General features: G+C 33.7%; 2 protein-coding genes across 15 annotated transcripts in view; one reads left to right on the top strand and one right to left on the bottom strand.

Moving 5' to 3' along the window:
- Positions 1 to 13962, bottom strand: part of LOC143250544 (solute carrier family 35 member E3-like) — a 58763-nt gene that overhangs the window by 14435 nt on the left and 30366 nt on the right. For both annotated transcript variants that reach the window (XR_013028237.1, XR_013028236.1), the window contains exon 8: positions 1160 to 1200. The gene's annotated coding sequence lies outside the window, so the exon portion shown is untranslated. The remainder of the gene's footprint in view (positions 1 to 1159; positions 1201 to 13962) is intronic.
- The window catches only part of LOC143250540 (uncharacterized), a 51110-nt gene that overhangs the window by 21475 nt on the left and 15673 nt on the right, over positions 1 to 13962 (top strand). For 6 of the 13 annotated variants that reach the window (XM_076501246.1, XM_076501252.1, XM_076501250.1 and 3 more), the window contains 4 exons: positions 5616 to 5809; positions 6716 to 6848; positions 7265 to 8350; positions 8875 to 9751. In XM_076501246.1, coding sequence (XP_076357361.1) covers positions 5616 to 5809; positions 6716 to 6848; positions 7265 to 8350; positions 8875 to 9751 — 2290 coding nt within the window. Of the gene's footprint in view, positions 1 to 5615; positions 5810 to 6715; positions 6849 to 7264; positions 8351 to 8874; positions 9752 to 11354; positions 11481 to 13962 lie in introns of all 13 variants that reach the window. The other 7 variants (XM_076501259.1, XM_076501255.1, XM_076501258.1 and 4 more) reach the window with 4 other exon arrangements.

The raw sequence follows: 13962 nt of genomic DNA, 5'->3' as shown, positions 1-13962 counted from the left end.
CGTGTTTGAGTGACTGAACTGCTGACACTGGAAACATTGGAGAGGGTTTGGAATGTATAGCTGTACCCTGCAATTAAGATAATGTGCCAGGTGGCAGGTAGATGCAGTGATGTAAATGTCAGAACGAGGATATTAGCAGGCATCATAATTCCATCTGTGCAAGTGGAGATATGCCTCACTGCAGAAACTCCTTGAGGGGAGAAACCAGTGAAAATCTATGACTCGGGAATGTTCTTCAAATTCCTCTCAAAAATAACTCCTCATGATGAATTCAAAGTAGCATGAGGTGTTACCTCAATAGGTATATCCCTAATTGCCTTTGAATGCAAGAGGAGTTCACTGTGTTGAGATGTGGATGTTTTCACCAATATATTACCAGATTGAAGCTTTGAAGCTTCTTTACTGACTTTGGAGAGCCAGTAAGTCCTCCCAGTCCCTTATGAATGAAAAAGGGAGGCATCTGCCCTAAAGGTTTGTCTGAAAGAGAATGTAGGATAAGAAAATGAGGTACAACAGGTGTTACAGATGTTGAAGATTGCTACTCAGAATCTTCAAGACGTGGTCATTTACCTATAGACTGTTTTTTCACTTTTTATTTGCATTTTTATTTGGAGGATCCATAATAAAAAAAAAAAAGGGAAATTTCAGTGCCCACTGACCCCATCCACTATGGACCCCTACAAAGGGATGCATTACAATGTCAAACAAGGACACTGCAGCAACACCAGGGTTTTGTGAGCACTATACCCAAACACCAGCATCAGACACAATGTCCACAATACCTGTTGAGAACATCCAACACTGGTACTTGTTTGACCCTATCCCAAGTGGACCAGCTAATTGACCCAAGGGGGGCTACCCCAAAGGCTGCCCATCAAAGCCAAAGTGGTGTGTTAGGGTTGGGCCCCTCAACCATCAGGATCCTCTTCTCCCCTCCATGGGTTGCCATGCAAGGCAAACACGTGGGTGGATGTTTAGATCCCAGAGAAGGTAAACTGAAAGAACAGAACCTTCCCTGGGAGGTCCCCTCACCATGTACAGGAATCCACACCGAGAGGGAAACCTGGATAATTAATATCAAAAATTGAAATATTGATTGCTTCTTCAAGGATGTAGTTGTTCAGTTAATGTTTTATCAGTTAGAAAAGAAAATGATTACCTGATATAATGGTATGTGCATCTCTCCTCTCTACATGCCATCTTGGAAGAAAAAAAAAACATACAAAATTAAATTCTTGGTCTTAATACCAAAATGTAACTTAATAATTTAGTCTGTGGTATTGATAGATGAAACTGGATTAAACTCTGAGAAAAACATCATACAGCTATGGAGAAGATGTATTGATAAAAGATAAAATGAACTTGAACAGCAAATGAAAGCCTTAAACACTCATGTACAACAACAACAAAAAACAAACAAACAAAATATTTGATATATATGACTAAAGTACTGATGGTTGTTCAATAATAGCTGGCTTATAGGTTCCAGGAATGTTAATGACTGCTGGAGCTGAGAAGAATTAAACGTCTGCACTTAGCAAAAGGCAGATAGATTGTGTAATAACTTGATGAAAGACAGAAGGATTATGGCAATGCCACACTGTTAAGTCAGACCAAATTTCTTAGTGAAGTATTACCTATCTCAGTCATCATTCCCATTTCATACATCCTAGAGAAGATTAACTTCAAACTAATACTAATTCACACAGAACTATATACCTCCCTCTACTCACTTAGGCATAACCCACATCCTAGTGTGTGTGACGAAAGAAAAGCATTGTTAAGCAGTATAAGTTTTATCAAATGCCTTAAAGTTTACAACTGTTTATATCCTATTCACAAGGATGTTCATTAAATGTAAAACCTCTGAATGAATTATTTTTAAAAGGTGTTCAGAATATACTGGAATAAACTTCTTTTCTACCTTATGGTAGGGTGAAATAAAGCAGTTTTTTTCACCTGCTACATTTATTCAGTAACATTAAAAACAAATGTTAACAAAAGTGAGCTGCATTTAGTTTATTCCTTTGCAAGGTGGATGTAGGTAATTGTGAAGGTGTGGTAAAAAGATGTATATGGGTTAGAATGAGTTAAGATTTAATCTACCTTATGCATAATGAGAATAATCACTCGTAGATAAATTTAGGATTTTGAATAGTGCACTTGATTTAGGTCTGATGAAAAACTATTGTGTTTTGTTCTTTTCTTGTCATTGAAGATCATTTACAAAAATATTTTTCAATGTCTCATATTGTGAACATTTGACTTAATATATTGGTTTAATTTTTTTTCCTGTAAAAACCATGCATATAGTATTTTTGCTTAATACTACCAACTTAAATGGTACTCAAGCAAATCGGTGTTTACTTGACAAAATACTTTACAAAATAATTCTTAACAATACCAATACTCTAACAAACAAATTATGATTTACTGTTAATGGGCAATTAACAGCTTCAAAAGACAAACATGAAAATGCATATTTCTTTATCTTGTAATGTATCTCTAAAACAATGACAAGCCTTTAAAAATTCCTACCTTCAATAGCCATTCTGAAAGAATAACAACTTAATTTAATACTTATTAGTTGGTTCTAGTTTGTTTTTTTCCTATATATGTAACTGAATTCCAGTTTCATACTGGAGTAGTCATAAGACAAGAACCACATCTATCTCACCATGTGATTTTTATCTTTCAAAACCATAAACATAATTATGTGTATATGGCATTTGAGCTGTTCTTTATGCACTACAGTGAACCTGTATTGATATAGTGATATAGATATTATGAGTGTAAAAGGCTTAATCTTGTTTTGTTTTTTTATTTAACATTGCCCATGGTAACAGATAAAAGGTAACATTTCTCAGAACTGGCCTAATTTATTAACAAGTACCGTGTTTCTCCGAAAATAAGACAGGGCTTATATTAATTTTCACTCTAAAATATGACACTAGGGCTTATTTTCGGGGGATGTCTTATTTTGATATATTAAAAAAATGAAGTTACAAAGTAAAAATTATAAGACCTCTAAATAAATAGAAATTACGAAAAACATTCAGAAACTCATTAACAGGAATTTATTCAAAAACAATCATATCATCATCCTCTGGAATGTCTTGCAAATCATCTGTTTTTAAAATTCCTGCTGAGTTTTCACTTAACTCAATTTCTTGTAGAATTTTCGCACCTACTCTCTCATGTTGAGCAATAGAGGTTTCATGGAATGAGAATTTCTTATCCAAGTAGCCTGCTCGTAACGCGTTGGCAATACAGTTGTCTGTAATTTTGTTCCATGAGTTTGTCACCCAAGTCACAATTTCTTGTAACCCAGGCTGGAGTGAAAATGACTAAAAAAATATATTCTATTTAATGTTGCAAACTATTAAACTAACCATTTAAAATAAACTATTATTAAACTATTAAACTAACTGATTAATACTTAAACAAACTAATTAACTAACTATTAAACTAATTAATAAATTAATTTTTTTTATTTCTTTCCTCTTCCTGCCACTCTTAACTAGGGCTTATTTTAAGGGTAGGGCTTATATTAAAACTATCCCCAAAAATCACACTAGGTCTTATTTTATGGGTAGGTCTTATTATCGGAGAAACACGGTAGTATGTTGAATGCTAGATTTGACTTCAAGTTTGTAGTTTATAGAAACTGTTAATTTTGTTGATAAGAGGAAAATATTACATAACTTTATCTCTGTAATATAAGTATTACTGATTGCAGACTCAAAATAATTTAATCCAAAAATAATTTAACAGCAAGTATTTAATTATAAGTGCATGCAAAAGAGTAATAAACAATTAATCTAAGAATATTTTGTATGCAATTTTTTTCCTTACCAGTTAATTATCATGCAGTTATCAGATATAATAAGAGTTAATAAAAGTATTTGTTAATAATATTGTTTGATGATATACTTTTACAAAGCTCTGTATTTGGTCATTTTAGAAGCTGCTGCAGAAGCAACATTAGCTTATACTGAGTAATTAAACCTATTCTATGATCAGCTGAAAAACAGTTTAGAAAAAGTTAAAAGGTATACATATGAGATGTATGTGGTATTCTGATGCCTGTTAAAGAACTGAATGCACCTACAATATAGCAGGTTTAGAAATGGTAGACAGAGAATAAAATAAATACTGACAACAAAGTAAACAAATCCAAAAATTGAAAAAATATTTTTGCTCAAGTAGAGATTAGTCTGAGGTCTTTACCAATACTGGACACTTCACTGCTCATTATATTGATTTCTCTGGTTGTTGGAGCAGGAAGACAAAATATCTACACAAGACAAAGACCAGAATGATACCACTTTTTGGGGCAGTGTTCATTCCATGACCTTTTACAGAGTGTTGATTTAAAGTTGTTAAGTATTCATTTTACCTTACATTGCTGACTTAGTGACAGTTTGTGGTAAATACCAGATACAATATACAAATATAATTAAAAAAGATTGTAGATATGCAATGGGAAGATTCTGTTGGTTATGCAAATGCAATATGTAAACTGTATTAAGTGTTTCCATTCTTCACCTGAACATCACCTTGCACTCCCAACTTATCTTATCAGATGTGGTGTTATTTCACAAAAGTATCCTGAGTACACATACTTTTGTAATACTTGACTCCTTCCAAAACAGAGTTGTACATTTCACTAAAAGTTTTTCATATTTTGTGTAGAAACATAGCAAATTTGGAAATATAGTCAACATTCCTTCTCCAGTGCAGGGTTGGATCAATAGCTTGATGCTATGCACATTAAGTTAATAAAACTGTGATACACCTTTTCATTGATAACGTGTGTTCAGTTTACTTAAAGCAACACTCAAAATACTATGCAAGTTGTTGCTAACACAAAGTTGGACAACCCTAGCCAATGCCATTGATCATTCCTATTATTCATATTCAAAAAATATAAACCACAACTCTTAAAAACTTGTAAACATGTCTGTATTTAAGAAAATACTATGTTTTCATGTTTAGTTTAGAAAGGTGAAACATTTTTCTGACTTCACAATATACAGGTATATTCAACATCTTTCATACCTTTAACAAAGGAATTAATGTAGGAAAACCAAGAGTGACTAAAAACATAGATATACATGTAACATCTAAGACTGCTTGACAGCACTTTTGGTAACTATAACTACTTTTAAATTTTTCTTTAGAATCATAATTGTCTGATAGCCAATGTTTCAGGCTATTTTGAATAGACAAACTACTGAATTAGATCAATAACTGAATTGTTTTCTCCTTACATTCACCATTTTAACACACCTTTACTACAAAATGTCTTAAAACAGCACTATGTTACATAATGTCAATTTGTGTAAGTTGATTTTTTTTAATTATATATGGATATTATTACTCAGTCATTTTCATTCTGTCACACTAAGGTGTGGTTCATTAAGTACTCATTATATCTATTACATATATCTATCATTTATAATATTTACAGTTGAATATTTTGTATAATTATTTGACATTTCCTATTTGCATGTGTTTCACAATTATATAATTATTTGATTTCAACTTGACATTTTTTAGTGTTAAGTAGAAAAAATTGCTATTTGCTGTGTTTAAAAATTATTTAACATTAGAAGAATGAACAGTACCAACAGAAAGTAGAGAAAGAGGTTTGTGTATTAAAACAACAACTAGAGCTTACTGCAGCAGAATTAAAACAACAACAAGAAGAGATTATTACAACACTGAAAGAAATATGTACCAAACTGGAAGAGATGACTACAACAAAGTTGGATACTTTGAACAAAGAACAAACAGCTTTATTTATGTAAGTTTACAAAGATCATTAGCTTATGGTTTCTTAAATTCAGTAACTATACAGTAAAGAAACTTATCTTATTTCCGTTTTGCTTCTTTATAAAAAATGTATTTAAAACTTTTTTAAGTAGTACATGTCACAGTAAATAATGTTAAGGTATCTTGTGAGTGCCATGTAACTAAACTCTTGCCAAGCTATCTAAAAAAATGCTAATCGTAGAGAAAAGTATTCACACTGAGAAAGCAGGGTAACTAGCTTCTGGAAGTTTGTGATCTTTATCCTTCAAGTTTATAGTTTATATAGTTGCATGAGAAAAATACCAATACTCTGTAGGCAGATAACTTAATCTTTTGTTTGACTCTTTTAATGATGCTATCTTTGTTCTTTATACACAAGTTTTTGAAACAAAAACCAGACTGTTATTAAATTAAAAAAGCAGCTGAAAATCTCTGAATGCTTGATTTAAGAACAACTAAAATAGTTTTATAAGCACAAATATAATGATGGAAAGTCTTAATTAACAGAATAATCCTAAAGTTTTTTAAACTTTTATTCTAAGTAACCCTGCAGGGTGAAATTCATTTTTTTGTATATTTATTAGTTTTAGAGCAGTCTTAAATTTATCTGCTACTCCACAGCACTTCTAAAAAGATGAAATATTAAACCAAGCAAATTTATCTATGGTGCCATCCTTCATTTTTCTAGAAGTGCCTTGAAATAACAGATAAAAACTGGACAGCTCTAAAAACTAACCACCATACAAAGAGATGAACATTGTTAGAGTAGTCTAGTTTTACTATCTATTACTGCATGACACTTGTTCAAAGATAAAGGATAACACCACACAAAGTCTTTTCTGTATGATTATCAGATTTAGAGCAATTTTGCTTTATCTGTACTACATGACTTTTCTAGAAAGATGAAGGATGACATCAAAGAGCAAACATGTTCTACCATCACTTATCACCTGCAAAACCATGGAGAAATTGGAATATCTATTCAATCAGCTTTTGAACAGATCTCTAATAATACTGAAAAACTGTTTCAAGTATGTTCAATAAATTTAATGAACATTGAAGAAGAAAAAATAAGTTATGTGCAACATATTGAAGAAAGGTTTTCTAGATCACTTTGACAGTCTTTCACCATTACAATATAAAACTATAAGATTAGCTGAGAGTAATTTTTTTCAATTTTGGATTCACCTAAAACAAATTGATAACTTGTGGTTTTAATAAACCAACTATTAGTACTAATGTAGTGAAGTTAAAATTTGAGGTTGTCTCACAGAAGTGATAAAGTGTTATGTTTATTGTATTTTTGTAGTTTTGATTTACTGAAGAGTAAAAGGTTTACAGTGATTTGTTTTAAAATGAATAACTTCATTCTATAGCATGATCACATGTCTAGTTAGTTCAGAAAATTGTACTCATAAAAATATTGTATTTTTCAACAACACCCTAGATAGTACATGAAAAGTTATCAGAAGAGAAACAAGCTCGAAAGACGTACTTTCATGATCAGCAAGACATACTTCAACAATTCTTGCAAGACATCAGCAACAAAGCACTGCATAGAGATACAGACACGCTCTTAAAAACACACTTAGATGAAATGAAAGCCTTGTTAATTAATTATTTTAACTCATCTCATTTCAATAACAGACCAACATTAGGCAGAGCCACCACAATAGGCTTAGGCTCTGAGAGGTCATTAGCAGGCAACATCCAAGTCCAAGTTTCTGATAATACCAAGTCAGCTATGTGTAGGGATGAACCCAAGGTCATTGACTACAAAACTATAGAGAATAGAAATACCAAGAACTCTGACTGTAACAGATTGGAAGTAAATCAAGACATGATCATAACCTCTGACTACAGAACACTGACAACTGATGATGAAAGAAACAAGAGCTCTCACATTAACAAACTTGAAGCAGATCAGGATAGTATTGTAAGCTATAAATATAGAAATATAGCAGGATATAACAGTAGATCAACAGACTGTGGTTATGGTGGATCAAAGATTAATGGAAGTAGAGTTATTGATTCTGAGTATAAAGAAGCAATAAATACAAACAGTATCATAGGTTTTTACAGTAGGAGACCATCAACAGACTGGGAAAGTATTACATGTCCTTACTATAGCAGACCACCAGCAAATATGGACAAAATTATAGGCCATGAGTACAGCCCCCAAGTAGTTTACAGGACAAAAGCAGATAGAAACAGTATACAAGTGGACAATAGAAACAGAACCACTGACTCTGACAAGAGTAAAGCTGCAGGTGGAGAAAGGATCATAGGTTCTGAAATAAGACAAACAGATGAAAACAGAATCACAGATTCTAATAGAACACAAACAGTATATGAAGACACTATTGTTGACTCTGGCAGAAGAAAAACAGCAGATGGTGATAGGATCATAGAGTTTGAGAGCAGACAAGCAACAGATGAAGATAAGTTTATTGACTGTGACAGAAGATATGCAGAAGACTGGCATTGTATGAGAGGATCTATAAGAAGTTTACACACTCCCAGGACTTTGCAAGTAAGATTTCTTACAAACGTTACTTATCTTTCTTACCAAGATTACTTATCTTACTAATGTCTTTTGTAAGTACATAATCATCTGTTATTGGCACAAAACTTGTAAAAAAAAAAAAAATTTGATTCCTTTATAACTAAACTTTTTGAAATAAAAGTTATTCAGTATTCAGTAACATAAGATCTCTGAGTGCATAAATGATATGATAATACACAAGTTGTTTGGAGCTAAAATATTAAAAATAGTATTTAAACTTCCATCAGTTGTAAATAGGTTAAGAATGACAAATGTTTCTACAGTCAATAAAATTTAACATCATTCAATAATTCATTGTGTTAAGAAGATGATCGTTCCATGCTCTGCAGTTCTATATAAGTGTTCATGTTCATTTTTGTAATAGTTGTAACATTTTACAAGTTGTCTAGAAAACAAATAAAAACTATAAAATTGTTTTTAGGGAGTAGCCACAGAAATGCAATAATTTTTCATATTCATACCAACCTGTGTTCATTTCCTCCTTAATACAGGACAATTCTGTGCAGCAAACAGTCTCCTTAAACTCTCCATTATCCTACCAGAATTCACAAAAACTGTGGTCTAATCCATCTCCAATGGCTACAGTGTTGCCATACTCCCGAGCTCCCAGTTATAACCCAACACCCAGCCACAGTAAAGATGTTAACAACCTGTCAAAAGTTATAACACCTAAACCAGTTTCTAGTGAGAAACATCCTATGAATATACAAGATGACGGAATCCACACAAGAACGCGGAGAAAACTGGCTCAAGAAAATGACAATAATAAGCATTCAGTTAAGCAAAATAGAAAAAGAGGGAGAAAAACAATTGGCCAGGTCATTAAAAATATGTCCAATAATAAAACATTTAAAAGTAAAAGAGCAGTGTCTGTTGAAAAACCCCAGAAATTACTATCAGATGTATTTGGTAAAGAAATATACGTCAGCTGTAAAAGTAAATTTACCAGTCCTACCTCTATAACAGAGAAAGCTACAGCCTCACCTGGAAATAAATATAAGATCTTCAGATCCCGAAATGATAAAACTGTTCTTAACAGGTCAGCTCAACATTTTGACCCTTTGAAGGCATCACCAAACTGTAGAAATAATAGACGTGAGACACTACCTAATTCAATAGTTACTTTACACAAAACTCCAAATGGTACAGTCAAAACACCTACAATGTCGAATACATCATGTATCAAAGATCCTCTGTGCCAATTTGAGCCACATAATGATTTGAGCAGAAACAATGAATCTCGTATATCGGTCAATAGTGAAGTGATGAAGCAACCTAGTTGTGATTCCTCACCATGTCTCTCCATTAAAGACATTCCAGTATGGTTTATAAAATGTGAGAAGTGTACTCTTTCAGAAAATGAAGCCAGTAAGTGCATTTATATTACATACGAGCTATACTTTGTCACGACAGCCTCAAATGACTTTGTAAAGCTAACGTAAACATTACAAACATGATATATCTATGGTCCAATCATTAACATGATATTGATACAGCTTTATCAGAGTACAATTTGATATGAATTATGAAACCAAAATCATGATCAAACACTTACTACAGTCAAAACAGTTAAACCAGTTCTATAATCTAATGCCATTTTAAAGTCAAAACAGTTAAACCAGGTTTATAATTAAATGTAATCTTACAGTCAATGGAATTAAATTAAGGTTGTGACTAAATGTCATATTGAAGTAAAAACAGCTCACAAGGCTCTTGTTTAAACATCATATTACAATGAACAGAATTAAATCATTTTTATGCTCAAAAGTTTTAAAGTTAAAAAGTAAAATTAAATTCATAATTAAATCCACCATGCAGTGAAAATAATTAAATGAGATTGATAAAATTTATTGTATCACAGTAGTGATTATTCAAAGGTTTAAACACACTATTTATAGTATACAAAATGTTTCAACTTTTAATAAGTCATCTTGTGGTCAAAATGTTAAATCTCAGATTACAAATGGTTGGCATGGCCAGGTGATTAGGGTGCTAGACTTGAAATCTGAGGGTTGCGGGTTTGAATTCCCATGACACTAAATATGCTCACCCTTTCAGCTGTTGGGGCATTATAATGTTACAGTCAATCCCACTATTCATTGGTAAAAGAGTAGCCCAAGAGTTGACAGTGAGTGGTGATGACTAACTGTATTCCCTCTAATCTTACACTGCTAAATAAAGGATGGCTAGTATAGATAGCCCTCATGTAGCTTTGCACAAAACTTAAAAACAAAGAGATTACAATTAAATACTAGCTTACATACAAAACAGTGAAAGGTCACAATTAAGCCATCTTCTAGTACAAACAGTTAACCCATAGTCACGAGTAAACAATGATTCATAGCACAAAAAATGTGTCGCAAAGACATACCCATCTTAAAACCAATACACGTAAAAGGCCACAGTGTCACACAATCATAAAACCATCACACTCAAAGATCACAACTGAACACTGTCTTGCCATCAAAAGAATTAAAGCAGGGTTAAGATAAAATACCAACTTATAGTTAAAGCAATTAAATCAAAATTTTACATTTTTTAGAATTAATTTCAAGCAGCTACTTATCTCCAAAGTTAACGTTTTCTTAAAAATGCATTTCCTTTAATAAGCACTTCATCTCACACTACAGTTTTACTTGACTGTTAGGGTTTCTTTTTCACATCTAATGATTGGTCTGATTTTTTCTCAAATGCTCCAGTCTTTTATACCCAATTAATTGCCTTTGGCAACATTTGTCTCACAACACTCTCTGCCTATATCAATGCACCCTGTATCCTATTACTGTATACAAGCACCTCATTCAGGTAGTGTTACCATTTTTTGAAGATTCCCAATCTGCAGTCTCTTAACATCAGCTCTTAGTGGGGAGAAAAGGTGGACAGTGTGATAGGAGGGATATTATCTCAAATACATTTTCAATTTAGGAAAATGTTAACTTCCAAAACATACACATTTTCTCTCACACTACAGGTAGAATCCCACATTGATAAAATGGAAGGGCCAGTGAGGAGATCATCCATACAGAAAGCATCTGCACAGACCATGGGTGTGTCAGGATGGCACACTGATTGGGGAGCTGCACTGCAGCTAGAATAGGTATGCTTTTCACCTGAAACTTAATTGATGTACTGTGGGTGGAACTTTACATGACTTATCATCACTGTTGGCCAAGCCCCAAACAGATAGCCAATGTTACACTGCTTGGGGTTGGTATTATAGGAGCCATGGTCTGTATCACCCACACTGGTGGCTAGGGCAATTGGATTATAATATATATATTTTAGAGAAAATTAATACTAATAAAGTTATGTAATCAAAATTAAAATAGAGGTTAAGACCAATAAATGGTGTATCCCCACTGTAATGTGGGCCCTACTTTTTCAGTCACCACCAAACCTAGGATACATTTTATATCCCACATTATAGCTTGCACCCTGGGATCTTTTCAATTAGTGCAGCACTTTTTGTTTGTTATTTTTTAATTAATTTTTTTGGCTAGTTTTAGGTTATAACAAACTAATATACACACAAACATGCTTATGAGTGGATCTTATCTTTTGGCTACAGAGTGATGCATTCAGAACCATCAAAATCACTGTGAAAAGGTAAGCAACATCAAAGTGGGTGAACATTCAACCCAACCTAAGTACGTTTAAAAGGCAATACCCCAAGCTTGAACTGATTGGACTTTGTATGCCATATTCAACCTGAAGAAACAGAACTCATCCAGTCTTAAATTACAAACACCCATATTCACTCCACATCCAAGTGGCAAGGTAAATTATTTTTGTCTCTGGAATTATGGGGAGGATGTGGAACAAATTGTGTTCAACCAAAGACCTGGGATAGGACCACCCTGTATTTGCAATTACAAAGAGACAACTGGCCTTCTACCATGAACAATGCACTGAACCAATATTGATTAAAAAGTAGGACCACACTCAACCCAAACAGATAGCAAAGCAGTAAATCTGAGCTGGTTTTACAAGTATGCTCCCACATAGGCTGGTGTTACTCCTATCAACATCTAGGAAAAACAACCAAGGACCTGTTGGAGGGTTCTCAACTTCACCCTCTTCTCCAAGAGTGGAGAAAATTCACTCTAACAGTCTGGAAGAAAAGTCTGTCCACCAACAGAGTGACTGGAAACTTGGTGTGTTAAGGACTTCCTAGCTCCACTACTAAAAGCTGAGACATAATGTAAATGTATGTTGGAAAACCCTAAGGAATAGTGCAATAAGTGAACCAAATTTCCTAAACTTTTAAGAGAAAACCAACCCCAATTTATTCAATTCAGTAATTGGCAGAATTTCCTTATGCTTTACTCACGATGATCTATGAGTAAATCATCCTGTACATGGCACATGAAGCTAAGGTCTCAAATGGGTGTTGTGAATGGACATGTAATGCCACATTAATATACGAGTTAGGTAACTGGAATGGTTGTTTGGGACAAAGGACACAAAAAATTACTTGAGGGAGCTGGAGAGAACTGGGGACTCAAAGAAATTTTGTTTCTTGTATCAAATCATAGTCAATAAGACTGCCTTATACAAGGTGAGTGTAAAAGATGCAAAACCCTTGCAAAAGAGTCAGGTCAAAAAATGAGTTGTAGTTGGGACTTCAGACTGAAGTGTGTTCAACTTCCTCTCAGTACCCCACTGCTGATATGTGTACCATTTCCATTGGTAAATGTTCATCTTGGAACTAAACAAAGAATGAGATGGATACATGGCAACCTTAGAAATTAAATCATGATACCATGCAAAAGACTGCATAAACTCCATGCCTGAAGCTTGAGCTTCTGAACAGCTGGGTGTACAGTTACAGATCATGACTGCCTCCACAGTGATTGCTAAAGAGGAAGTGGAAGAGATGGGTATTTCTGAAGGTGCCACAGAAGCAGAACCCAAGTTGCCAATCAAGTGATATCAACAGGATCTGACAATGGGTTGGAACAAATCATAGTTAGTACTTTTGGTAACATGAATTGGTAGGAAAGCCTAGAGTTGTCATCCCATTCTGTTCTGAGGCAATGCATAAATTGCCAAAGCCCAAGGGTGAAGTACTGGCAACTAAATTTCTAGTAGTTGAATATTCCAATGAGTATCAAACTCACCAATCATCAGTGTTTCAAAATGAGAGCCAATCCACCAGAAAACCTCACAATGCAGCATCTGTTCTGTTTGGGTCAAGACAATGGATCCACCACCAAAGTTATCACTTGTGGAACATGACAAGCTATTAGGGTGATATAAATGGTCCTGGAGAACGAGATCCAATGTTCAAAAACAAAGAGCCCTGGATCAATTGCCTCCTTGACAGGAAATGCAAGACACCACCACAGAATTGTTGGAATCATGGCTTATGACTTTTCCCCTTAATAAGCCCAGACCATGAGGCATCACCTTTTGAATATAACAAGAAAGTCTAAAAAATTATAAAGGAAAGCCTAGTAATCCAAGTATGGATCCTGGAATTTCTGAATGTTGAGATATGCACCCTGTCCAAGAAGCAAGGCATTTCTGAAGAGATGGCAGCAGTGGAACTCATACTTCAGTACTGTCCCGATCTAACA

Source organism: Tachypleus tridentatus, chromosome 5 (assembly GCF_004210375.1).
Source record: "Tachypleus tridentatus isolate NWPU-2018 chromosome 5, ASM421037v1, whole genome shotgun sequence".
NCBI lineage: Eukaryota > Metazoa > Arthropoda > Merostomata > Xiphosura > Limulidae > Tachypleus > Tachypleus tridentatus.
This window is presented reverse-complemented; position numbering and strand designations above follow the sequence as displayed.